At 37.3% G+C, this 13,546-nt stretch overlaps 1 protein-coding gene across 3 annotated transcripts in view; it reads right to left on the minus strand.

Annotated features, from left to right (window-relative positions):
• Window positions 1–13,546, minus strand: part of CDK14 (cyclin dependent kinase 14) — a 338,037-nt gene that overhangs the window by 234,454 nt on the left and 90,037 nt on the right. For all 3 annotated transcript variants that reach the window (XM_066197805.1, XM_066197794.1, XM_066197814.1), the window contains one exon: window positions 8,582–8,676. In XM_066197805.1, coding sequence (XP_066053902.1) covers window positions 8,582–8,676 — 95 coding nt within the window. The remainder of the gene's footprint in view (window positions 1–8,581; window positions 8,677–13,546) is intronic.

The raw sequence follows: 13,546 nt of genomic DNA on the forward strand, positions 1-13,546 counted from the left end.
AGGCAATGCAAAATACAATGAAAAAAAAACACATCAAAGAGGTATAAAGGAAACAGGGATATGGAGTCCCTTGATAGAGCAGGACAAAAAATGTGCAGCATTGTGTAGTTTATAGTCGTTTTAATCTGAAGTTCTACATTCCATTGGTTCATGAAGAGCAATATATAACACAAATTACAGTAGTATGGAACCGATTTCAAAGAATTCACCATTAAACACAGTAGGTGAGCTGTGCTCTTTTTTTAGTTATCATTGCCCCTTTGTCATTGGTACCTGTAATCATCTTGACAGACATCATGGTAACTCTTAGTACTATCAAAATAATCAAACCAATCTCAAGTAGTTTTCCTCTGGGATTTCATTCTTCTCTATAATATAATTTATCTCCAAAATATCAATCTATAATTTCCATAAAAAAACAGCCTCCTTATTCTCATTCACTACCCATTTGTAGTGACCCACAAGCCATTAAAATCTTTTTTTTTTCCCATTTAATTTTCTATAAACAGGAGCATATGAAACTGGAGATGTGAGAAATTATGAAGTATCAATTAAAGAGATAGGGTGTATATACATCCTTTAATTATCCTCCCACTGATGCAATCTCAGGATGCAGTTAGATGGTGCTGAGGAGATGAGCTAAGGGCTGCCTCACAGTATAGGTTTTTCCTGCTTAATCCTTGCCACACACTCCTGACACTGCCTTGCATTTGCTCTCATTCTGCTGGACTTTACAATGAGACTGCTCAGAGACCTTAAATAAGAGAAGACTGGCCCTTCCAAGAAGAATTAAATCATATTTTTAAAAAATTATATAGGCATGAAATAAAGAAAAAACCACTAGAAAACACATAAGAACTGCATCCAACTTTCGAGAAGCAATGTGTCATGGGATCAAGGCAGCTATGTCATGAAATTGCACCCTGAAACTTGGGATGCCATGTCAAAATAATATGGTAATTTCCTTAGAAACAGTACTGAAAAAAGGAAACTTGGTAAAATTACCTCTGCAACCTATCAATACCTGTCTTTGCAGACTTCAGAAGTCATCAGATAAGGTTAGCAGAACTCCTTCCATATATTACTTCACATTTGTCTTCCACAACTTTCAAAGCATGCTCAGTATTTTCATTATTTTCAAATGCAAGTGAAAAGACTGACAAGCGGTCTGCCTTTTAGACAGTGAAAAGGCAACACTGCTTAGTCTTTTAACATCTAGGATTCATTAAACCACCTCTATTACTCACTGTCCAAAGCAAACAATTTCACACCTTCTCAGAACAATACACTTCACTGTGTCAAAGATTACACTTATCATCTTATGCCCATCCTGTCAACTGCCTCATTAGTTCCTATTAAGGACAATATTGACTAAAGAATTCCTATTTTCAAAGTCATTCTCCCTCCTAAACTAACTTACTTTCTCTTTCTCATGGAAAAACCCTCAGAGAAAGTACAGAAGTCCTAAAGCCTCTCTAATTATCACAAAAAACTACTCTAGGGAAAACACCTGCACCTGATGGACAGTTTTCCAATTTATGGAAATTCAGCACTTTAACATTATATAATCTCTTTTAATAAATGTCTGATTATATATGCAATGTAGGCAAAAGAAAAATTAGTCCAAATTGCTTTATGCAGCATAAAGTAAAAGTCGGCACATTATAAAAAATACAAATGAGTGAGATATTACAAAAGATGGTAATACAATGTGACATTCTGCATTTTCTAAACCAGAATGTATCAGCACTACCAAAATAAACACATTTATAAAATATGACCATTTATGAGAAAGTAGAGAAGATTGGAATTTATTTAATGCTTTAATGCATCATTAAGAACATATAATACTGATGAATATAAAGTAACTGATGACTTAATTGGCTTCATTGGGGATAATGCTGATGATGCCACATAGAGAACAAAAGACTACAATAACACTATTTTCTCAAGTTCTTCAGATATATTTAGATGAAATAAATGTTCTAAATATACACATTTAAAAGAGTCAATTAACATAAAATCTGCCAATTCTGATTTAAAGCCTTTTATTTAATACTGCGTTTTATCACTGGCTGGAGTTGAGGTTGAGCTCATAATTTGAGCAAGTGATAAGCTTGGGAATACTTATGTGAAGAAAAATCAGTAGATGGTATTGGGATGATGCTTTAATTTGTGATACAAATTTCAAGAAACTAATTCTTATGAAGAAAAGTAACTTTCAATTGTTAAATATTCATTCACAGGAAAATCTCAAAGTTTGATGATCAAACCTTGAGAATATCTAATTAGATCTACTCTGTGGTGATATTAATGTCATAAACAGACACCTAAAACTCCAAACAGACCATGGAACCAGGCTCTGCCAGAAATTTCCTTTGAAGAAACCTGACAGAGGCACATTCACTTTAGCTTTAGTCACCTCTGATTATTCTACCAACAAATAACTAATTCCCCATTGAGGGAAACACTTCTTTTAATCATTACCATAAAAGACAGTTCAGTGTAAACATGGTTTATATTATATTTTTCTTACTAAAAAGGGGTTACATTTCTAGTTTACAAAAGCCTCTCCCAGTCCTACTAAAGCCCAATCGTGTAAATTCTCAAGGGACTGACACAGGCCACGAATTTCTGTTTTTGAATCCCACCATCTTTTAACCTCATCCTAGACAAAAGTTACTTTGTCTAAATAGAAGCCAGTGGATTTAAGATACTTCATAATGCTGACATTTATTAGGGCTGAAAAAAAACAGAAGATCAAAGAGTTTCATGAGAGATGAAGGATTTAAATTATTAATTACTGCTGTCACTAGAACTCAGGAGTCACGGCAGTCTTGTGCAAACAGTGTGGCAGCCCTCACTTGAACAGGAGCAGGTTAGAGTTTACCTGCAGGTCCCCCATCCCTACCCCCAGCTCACATCAGCTCAAACCACTCAGCAGCTCATCTAAGCACAGGGGCTGTACCCCACCTCTGCCTGCTGGAAGGAGTCACCTGGGAAGGGCAGCAGGGAAAGCAATAGTGAGCACCATCCTCCACACACCTCACATCTACCCACACCCCACTGATGCTCACACAAAGAGAAGTTGAAGACAAACATAGAGCTATCCCTTATAAGTAAGGCGGCCTCTTACAACTGTGCACACTGGCAGTCACAGGGGATCTTCTGAGAGACGCCACTGATCAGTTAACTGAAAATGCTTTGGCGCACAATGGCAGCTGGCAAATTACTTCAGTATTCTCCCTACCATTCCAATCATGTATATATGGCCTATAAGGCACTATCCAGTAACTCTACCACACGTATGTAATATAACTATATTCTGTCCTAGTTTTTCTACCAAGTTTTCCAGGGTAGTCCTGGGTAAGTAATATAATAAACTTAGTTTCTTCAGTTTTGTCCCTTGATATGTGTGATAATAATATTAAGTCACCTCCTTAAACTGCTTTTCAAGTTGAAGTACAGCACATATAGTGTGATGTTCTTTCTATATATTCAACTGTGGAGAAAAATTTTCCTAATCTCTCTTTTAAATGCTGAGAAATTCACTCACTAAGTGGCCAATATAGTCAATGATTCATCTTTGAGTTAGAATCCTAGTAACTTATTTTAGTACTTACTCTACTTTAATAATTTTTTCCACCATTCGGCATTTTAGTTGCACATCTAGTTGTCATTAGTTTTCTATCTAATTCTACTTTAAGTAATTATTTTTATTAAAGATTTAAAATGCTAGAGATTTTTTTAAAGATTTTTTATGTACACATTTTTATAATCCCATGTCATAACTTGCCTACAAAAGTCAGTTAAGGAAATAAATTTAAAAATGGGGGGGGGGGGGAGGGAAAAAAGCCTAGTTGGTAGCCATAAAGTGCCTTTTTTGTAACCCATGAATATGTATTCCTTTTTCAGCCATCTGTTATCCTCAGATGAAAAGAGGATTTCATTTGTAGAACAGTAATTTCAGGCAATTTTCAAGAAATAAAGAAAAGGTTAAGAAAGTTTAGGTCATTAAGGCATCATGAATCAGAGTAATTTTGAAATATCAGTCTAAATAAATTGGCCATAACATGAAGAAAAACTTTCCTGTGAACTGGACTGTAGTACAGTCCAGGGAGCCTTTGAACACAATACCTCACGTGGGCACGGAGTAAATCTTGGGGAATGACAAAAAAATGGCAGCTTGACCATTATGGCACTTGCAACAGATTGAACATAAAAAACAATCAAGGAGTCAAAGAGATTTCATGAGAAGAAATTCTGCAACTTCAAAAACAAAAGTCAGAACAGCAATTAGTCCTGTCAGCCATCCTCAGTGAAGGTTTCAGCATCACAAATACAAAAATCAAAATACACACACCATCCCTTTTCTTGTGAGCAGCCATCCACACACATTGTCATGAAATGTTATGGTCAGCTGTATTCATAACACACACTGTCATACATCATGCCAATAACAAACAGAGGTAGTTTCCCCTGATTATTCAAAGACTCCCTGCTGCCTCAAGAATAACACAGCATGGAAACAACACCAGTACAGAGCACGATGCCTGCCTGAGCGTGATTTCTTTCCACTTTGCACCATGAACTCCCTATTGATTTTTAAGGTGAATAGTAAAAGGTACTGCCTTTGATGGAGATAAATGTCAAATGACCCGGCTCCCTGAAAAAATACGTTTTATCTTTAGATACAAGTTGAAGTCACCTTGAAAACAAAAGATTCAGATTTTGAACTGAAATGGGAGAGGTGCCTGGATGGAAGGACCGCCCTATCTCTGCAGCCTTTGAGCTCTTGTTGACAGCACCAACTTCATTTGTGCTCTGCTCTGTGCTCTGCTCCATGCCCGACTGATTTCTCATATTAATAGTTTAAAAGGATAGGGATCAGAATTCATTAGAACAAGTGTTTTATCAAGAGTAAGTTGTTATTGTGTAATTTTGTGATAGAGGAAATAGGCAAAAATGTCTTGATGGAGCTGTTAAAATTCTACACACTTTTGCAATACTATGAGCACATGCAATTCAGTAAAGGTGCTCAAAAAGGTAAAAAAAATCACAGGGACATTCAAGAAGCAGATCAAGATCACAGTGGAGATACCACTGGCATGCCTCTCAAAACAGACACGTGCTGTGCAAGCAGCAGTCACAGATCACATTGCTTTGACTGAGGGAATCTTTTTTAATTCTTTGCCTTGAAGGGCAACTGAACACAGTGGGAGAGGATGGAAAGCACGCCAACACATAAAATTGCCAAAAGCACAGGTTTTTCCCTTAAGTGCAATATGCAGAGCTCCCAGTGGGGGAACACAAGGCTTCCATGCTGCTTTGCAAGGGGCTCTGGTTGGCAGCAGCTCCCTTGTGCTGTCACCAGCTTCATCTCCAGACTCACAACTCACATCAACATTTATATGCCACAGATCTAGCCAGATCTCACTGCTGTATGTTCAGGTAAATTTATAATCAAGCTCAAGAGGGAAGAAGGGCAATGGCAGCAGGAAGACACACATGTCAATACACAGGCAGGCAGCACTTCCTCAGCTCAACCACACAGTGAAATGATACAGGAATTCAAAGGCCACCCATGGCTTTGCACCTCCTGTATGGCAAACATCCAAGGTGTTAATCAACTACAGAGTCAATGGAACTTGCATCATTTTTTACAGTGTTATAAGTAAACTACTCGGCCCGTTTTTTCTAAATTTTACATTAAAATAAATTCCTTCAAAGTCATCTGAATTTTATGCAGTAAGCAGCCTCTTGTGATTTTACACAAATAAGTACAATATGAGAATCTAACCTGAATGAAAGTAGAAAATGAACATGCCAAGATGAGTTTCATTACACCCGTCTGATGTGCAACAAATGAAATCAAATAGATTTACCTATTGATGCAACTGTCAGCCAGAAAAAAATGACTGCTTGGCTGTTTCTCCTATAAACAAAAAAGCCCAGCCTAAGAGAATACTGCTTCACTTTCCTCAATAACACAGTTCTCTTCACTCTGCTGCTTCTTCACCCCAGGGATCCATTTTTATCTGACTACAGAAAGAGAAATCAATCATCCAGTAAAAGGAATTAGCCCATTTCATTTCACTTTCCTGGAATACAAGCACAGATGCTCAAAAAGATAGAAAAGCAATGAGCTTTATAGGAAGACAAGGGCTTGGTACCATTTATCTTGCTCCAAGGTGCAAGAAGCCAGGATTGTTCTGAAAGCAGGTTACTGCACATATTACTTTAAATTTTAGGAAGGGAATGGCTGATTCAGTGTCTTTTCAGGCAGGTATGCATCTTTTAGACTCTCCAAATAGTATGCTAAGATTAAGAATGTTTTCTTCCATCATTATGATCAGCAGGAGAAACAATTTTAAAAGCTGAAATGTATCTCAGGAAATGAATAAAAACCCCAAAACTCTACTACTCACCACATGCAGCTGGTGACAAATACTGAGCAAAATAATTCTGAGTACAAAGCATCATTCAAAATAGCTCAATACAATCTTAAATTTTCCATTTTCAACTACAGTTAAGGACACATCACTGTTTCCCCAAGAGTACATCACAGTAGTGATGCTCTTGCTTCTACAGGGATACCACACAGGTCAGACAATCCTCACCTTCACACAGGGACAGAAGAGGTAACAGGGCTACATTACCTCTACAAATAAGTCCTTTTGAAATAGCAAGTGAGACCTGCAGTGTTCCCCAAGTTCTTAAAGTACAACCTCTTCCTGCTGTGAAGTAATTCAGCCGTCTCTCTAGGTCAAGAAACAGAAGCCTGGACTGGAGCTGCTGAATGTGGATAGTGCTAGATAATATGGAAATTATTCAATTCTCAGTGGAGAAAAAAAAAAAGTCAAATTCCAACAGGTGAGGGAATACTACTGTAAGAGTAGAAATACTCTCTGCATATGAATTGTCATCCACACTCCAGTTACACAGATTGTTTTTCAGAAGACCTTGCAGAAGATGTTACAAAGCAACGGCACAAAGTCATACATAATTGTTATAACTCTCGCTACTTATTTAGAGCTGTTTATAATAGAGAATGCAGGGTGCCCAGTAATTTCAATTTATTATTCAAGTACCATTAAAATCATTGAAGTATTTCCTTCAGATTTGCAGGCATCTCTATTAAAATCAGTATTTCTAACCAATCTTCATTTCATTACATGTTCATTATTAATGCAATAGCTTCAGGGAAAGGTTTTGCTTTGTTTTTGAATTTCAGTCTGTTCCACTGACTGACAGGACATGCAGTGACTTTGTTGCCTTAGCTCAGTCTTACTGAAAGTGGAGACATATGGACTGACTGTCATGAGATACTCACTGTGATTTTACTAAAGGATTTTCGTAATAAGGGACAAGCTGTAATCTATACTGCTTTCTCATATTACATAGACCCCAATAAAAAGCTTACACAGGTATAATGTCTGGAACTTATGGTAATGCATAACTGAGCCATTAACAACACAATAGCATTTCCTTGAAGAAAGCTGCCAGTGAAAGACAATACCTGCAGTGGCATGGCAGAAGTGTGAATATTTCTTTTACATTTGGAATGTGTTTTTATTCCTATCCACTATCATAATGCTTGTCAATACCTAAGCAAGCTATTGAGACATGAGGGAACCCTCATTCTGATTTGTTAGAAATATTCAGTGAAAAAAGATAATTTTCAGTACCTAACCAACTTAATGACCTTGGAAAGTGTTAGGATATATTTTCTTTCTTTCAGTAGTTATTCTGTCCCATGATCATCATGGTATTCTCTGCTGGAACGCCAGTGTTGCCCCATGTATCATCGACTAACGAAAGTTTTAAAATAAAGATATCACATGTACCAAATCCCTCTTTCAGAACTTTTTTGTTATTATTGGAAATCTGATTATGAAAACTTCATTAAATATATCAAATGGCACAAGACATTGCTTCATAAAGGATAACTCTGAATGGAAGCACTGGTTGAAGAAGTATATTTTAAGTGTGTTTACTAAGTTATTTTATGCAATATAAAACCACTTAAGGCTTTTGGGGATAAAAAAGCTGCAACAAATAACATTGAAGTGGCTGAAAAAATGTGTGACATGTATAAAGTAGATTATTTTGAGGTAGAGTTGTTGCAACAATTGTAAATAAACTCTTGTAAACAAACTAAACCTAGAGAAGTCCAAAATTCCATTCATTCCCTTCATGTTGTTTTATTTATTTAATAATGATAAACAAAAATGAACAACTCATGACATATACTCACCATTACTCTCAGACCATCATAAAACTCTACTTGACAGCATATTTTGCTTTTACTCCTAGAATTTAATTTGGTACGAATACCAAGAAAGTAGTACAACATTAAGGTGCAAACAAAGCACCAGATTAACAAGAACCTTATCTTGTTCTGGTGTGAAGGCAATATGCTATCTGTGCAATATGGTCTCAGCTCCCTTCACTAGAGCATGTGGCCACCAGTAGCTCTTTAATTCACAGGGATTTATGTACAAGTTCAGCAACATTAGCTGATACTTTCTGCTTATCTTCATTTACACACAAGATTAAATAAAAATAAAACACCACTTACTTGCTTTTTCCTTTGTATACTGTAGCATAGGACCCTTCCCCTAGTTTTTCCAGTTTTTCATATGAGTCTGCTTTTCCAAACTTAGGGCTTGTAGGCTAAACAAAACAAAAAAGAAGACCTTTCAGCATTGCACCTATAACATTAACTTTGATTCAGCCCTTAGAGAACAAATATCATTATCAAGGCTCATAGATGTGCCTGTTTTCAGTAACTAACAGCAAAAAATAATTAATTGGGGAAAAAAATAATATTAATTCAACAACCCAGATGGTAGTTGCTAATATCAACCATACACTTAGATCACTGGATCTATCAAAATGATTTTGTTCTTAATCAAAGAGATGGTTCTGTTTTATTTTTCACGTATATCACTTCATGGAGGGAAAAGGACCATTAACAACTAAAGCATCTTATCTATGTTTAGAGATCTAAACAGCAGCCTTAATCTGCCCTACAAAATCAGACTAATAAAGCTGTTTAATCTTTTTTTCTTTTTTCTTTTTTTAGACTAAAGCCCATCCAAAAACACTGCTCTACATATTCAGTGTCCGTCCCATTACATCAATAATTGTTCAGAGAGTGGTCAAAATTCTACAGGAAAGCATCTTTAATGATGTCATCTTCTGAATTATGATTACAGTCTTCAGACATGGATATAATTACATCATACTTTAATGTACATTCTACATAGTTGATAAAAGTCCTTTATCCTTAATATCTGCAGCCTAAGTGAAGAGTGTAAAACTGAACCAAGCTAAGGAATGATTCTTGTTCAAAGGGGCAGATAGCTCAGCTGGCCTTTGTGACAGACTGTTACTTGTCCCCTTTTACACAGTCCTAACAGAGAACAAATCAATGCTGCGACAAAAGCAATTCACCTGACATTATTTCCATTCTGAAATTCTGAGAAAATGTTTGACTTTTTTGAAGTCCATCCTATTTTCCCACATTTCCCCATTTTTCAGTTTTTTGGAAGGAAAGGGAATTTTATTTTTTCTCCAAGACCAAATGGACACTGCAAAAAACTGCCCTGCAGCTGCCCTCAGCATCGCCTACATATCTTTTAGACTACAGTGCTGAGATATCCTCCTGTCCTAAACCAACCCAAAGATCATAGAGAAAGTCTGAAGGGTCAGCACTAATACTTAAATCACAGACAGTGACTGGTTTGATGCAAAGAAAAGCAGATAAGCAAATCCAGCACGGTTAAAGTTGAATTCAGCTGGGATGAGCCATGTGCAGCTGTACACATGGTTCCCTCACATTTGGCATCCTACGTCTGATTTACAAAAAGTATTCATGTATCAGTTTTTTGAAAGGCAACAAACAGGGCACATCTGTGTGAAAATTCTTGCTAAGCCATGGTTGAAAGTTTTAAATCAAGTGACTCTAAACATTGCTTCTTTTTAAAATAGGCAGGGGAATCCCAGGCAAGCTGACTTGGTGCCTCCTACTTGTCCACCACACCCAATTAATCATTAGCCAGAAAATGCAAACCTTCTCTTTACTCAACTACTCTGTATTTGTCCTATGCAAAAATTCTGGCACTTTGGCAAGTATACACCTTTTTTTGATATCAACATTCCGGCTTTCTATTCAACGGCATAAGGACATACATATGTATGTTTGCAAAATTGAGCCCTTTCACCTCTCTCCAATACAAAGAAAAACCTATTATTTTGCTATCCAATTCCAAAGTATTAGTAGACTTACAGAAATTTGTCATAATGAAACTCTCAGATCTTTTTCCTGCTACATTATTTGGAACATTTCATTATAGATAAGGCAGTAATATTCTTGGTTTCCAATCTGTGCTTAAAAAGGCATTCTGACTGGTTAAAAACAAATTTTAGGATTTTTTTAAAATCACCGTTTTATTACAGATGTCACTAATAGAGGTGACTAAAATATTTATTCAACTAGCCTTCTCATTTAGCTATCCAATTATGGACTAATGCAACGATAAAAACCTTCAGAAAAAAAATAGTTAGATGTCAAAATGTCTTGCATATAATGAAGAGGGAGCGCAAAGCATTTCCCAAATTGCAGGCTGCAATGAACACACAGTGAGTAGCTTTGTTTGGAATGGAAATGCTGCCCTAGTTAACAGTGAATAGTTCACTGTTGGCTTGCTCATAACAAGACAGAGAAAGGACAGGGTGTATACATGTGTTTCACATCCATTCTTATTTTCACACTGAGATTTGCTTTTATTCTCTACCTCTGGAAACCATAATCTAAAGGTCACAACAACTTTTAAAGCCCTAAGATCTTCACAGGAAACAGGATGCCTTTAATCCATTACCACACAGTAAATCATCAACAATAATTATTCCTACAACCTCAAGCTCATTCCTCCATAGTCCAGCTGCCAGAAGCACAGACTGCAAGTCATGACTTTTGACTTATTCTCCCCCTGGAAGTTGCTGCATCCTCACCAAGAGCAGGCAGAAGTAAAAGCTGGTGTTGGCTGGATGGGGAGGACAGCTCACTGCTGAGGGTACAAGTGAGAGCCCTGTGCCCTGGGCTCAGCTCTGTGGCAGCAAGGCCGACCTGCCACCCACCCCTCATCCATTGTCTGCTGACACTGGGTACGAGCCCAGAAACAGCCCAAACCCCACACCTGAGGCACCACCTGCCCCGAATGCAGCAAAACCCCTGGCTGGCACCTTCCCCTTGCCAGCTCACAGCATCTCTGCAGGGTAGCTCTGCTCTGCTCCAACAGCACCATCAGACTGGATTGCACACGGTCTCCACTATGAGATCTCCCTCTGTGAAAATGGACATTATATTTTCTGTCGGAGTCCAGGGCACCCTGGAAGGTCACAGATCTTGGCAGAGAGGTCTGGGACCTGAGCAAGAGAGTTTGAGATCTCTACAGGGGGATCTGGGATCAGTACAGGGGGGTTGTAGTAGACCCTAGCACAGAGCCCAGGAAAACACAGTCTTTCATTTTAGCCCATGGGAAAAACTTCCAACACTGAGAGAAGAATTAAAAGTCACAAAGGTGTGATAGACAGTAGTGTAGTTTATCACCGGGTGGAAAATTTTGTAGTTTTGGGATTCTTAGAATGGAGGTGAATGGGGAACAAGATGGAGGATTTAGAGCAGTGCCCTGGGTTCTTCTTCTTCTCCCTTTGGCCTCCATCTTCTGGTGACAGTGGCAAAAAGTAGTTCAAGGAGATTGGGTCAGAGTAGAGGTGACCCCTTTAGTATAGGCGATAGGTATTGGCACATAATTGTAAATAATAGACACGTAATTATCTGTAAAAGAAGGCAGCGACCTCCCATCGAGGGGGGAGTTGTCTTGTGTCCCAGCTGCTGAGCGGACCTCAGCTGGGCGCCAAGAACATTGTGCGATATGAAATAATAAACAACATGAGAAACCTGGAAAAACAAGACCTTGAAGACTCTGTCTCGCTCTTAGTCTGGCTCGGGCTTTCAGAGGGCAAAGACTTTCAACCACCTGAATCTTGGGCGAGAAAAAATCCAAGAGTTTTCCTTGCATTTGTAATCTTTAAAGGCTTACAATTTTTTGAAGGAATGTGGTGGAGAAAAGCACTTCAGGGGATTTTATTAAAAAAAATTAAATTAATTCTGAGGCAAAAGAATATATGTAATAACATAAATAATTTGCATTATACTTTTTAATTAAATGCCAAAACATTCATCATATTGCAATTACCTTAGCCAACGATGAAGGGACAGCTTTAACAATTCCCCAACATTTTCTCCATTTTTTTAAAATGAAACCTCATACTCTATTTCAAACTTCTAATTACAAATTGTCTATAAAGTTAAGAAGTTCAGACACTTCTTATATTTCCTTTTATTTCTGGATTATAAAGGAGGTGAAGACAGACAGAAATAATGCAAAAATGTGTAACTTTTCAAAACTTGAGTTTTAAGCTTAAAGGAATCTAAATAAAAGAATCTAAATAATTTGAAATTCCACATGACTGCTGAAAATGATAACCATTTCAGCCTACTTTCCTTTATTATTACAGCCACCCATTCATATGGGTATTTTTTCAGCTTTATAGATATGAATTTCATTATACAGATTTCTCCACATTAGCTTATCCTTTTCAACCATTTCTGTTAAAAAATATTATTTGTTACAGCAAGATTGGTGGCTTTTTTATTAAATGCTAATATTAAAATCAAATCCACAAAATCCTCTTTTAAGTTCAATTTCCTCTTCCAAAGCATTTTATTCCTTTTGGTAAAACACATGGGAATATATATACACAGAGATTTGTGTTTGTTAAATCAAGGGAGTCCCTTACTATGCCTGGGATGTGGTTGACTGAAATAAACAGAATGAGTGAGACATATCCAGAGCATATCAGATGTACAGTGCTTGCATCAGCCACTGACAGACATCACAAGCAGCAGACTCACAAGAAATTCCCCTGTATTTTACATAACTGGTGCAATCCCCTAATTCGACCCAGACAATATTTCTCAATGGAAAAGAGTACTGGTTTTAGCTGAACACATGTATTTTGGTAATTTTTTTCAAAGCTTCTGTTTGAAGATCTAACCTTACAATATTTCTATAGCTATTATTTTTCCATTTCTCTTGCTCCTTCTTACTGCTTTTTAACCCTCCAAAACACCAATAGAGAATCACAGAATTATTTAGGTTTGAAAAGGCTTTAAAGGTGACCAAGTCCAACTCTAATCCTAACACTGCCAAGCCCACCACATACATGCCCAAGCACTACATCTATACACATCTTTTAACTATCTCCAGGAACTGTGACTCAACCACCTCCCTTGGCAGCCTTTCCCAGTGCTTGACAACCCTTCTATATACTAAACATCATTTGGACTACTTAGGCATAAAGAAGCCTGTTGCTCCATGTTAGAGCTCCTCATTTGCTACAGAAAACCCCCCAACTTACAAAGCTGAGAAAAAAAACCCCAACACCTAGGTGCATCTGTGACCAAAACTGAACT

Source organism: Chamaea fasciata, unplaced genomic scaffold (assembly GCF_029207755.1).
Source record: "Chamaea fasciata isolate MVZ Bird 193981 ecotype frontalis unplaced genomic scaffold, bChaFas1.0.hap1 SCAF_1, whole genome shotgun sequence".
Classification (NCBI taxonomy): domain Eukaryota; kingdom Metazoa; phylum Chordata; class Aves; order Passeriformes; family Sylviidae; genus Chamaea; species Chamaea fasciata.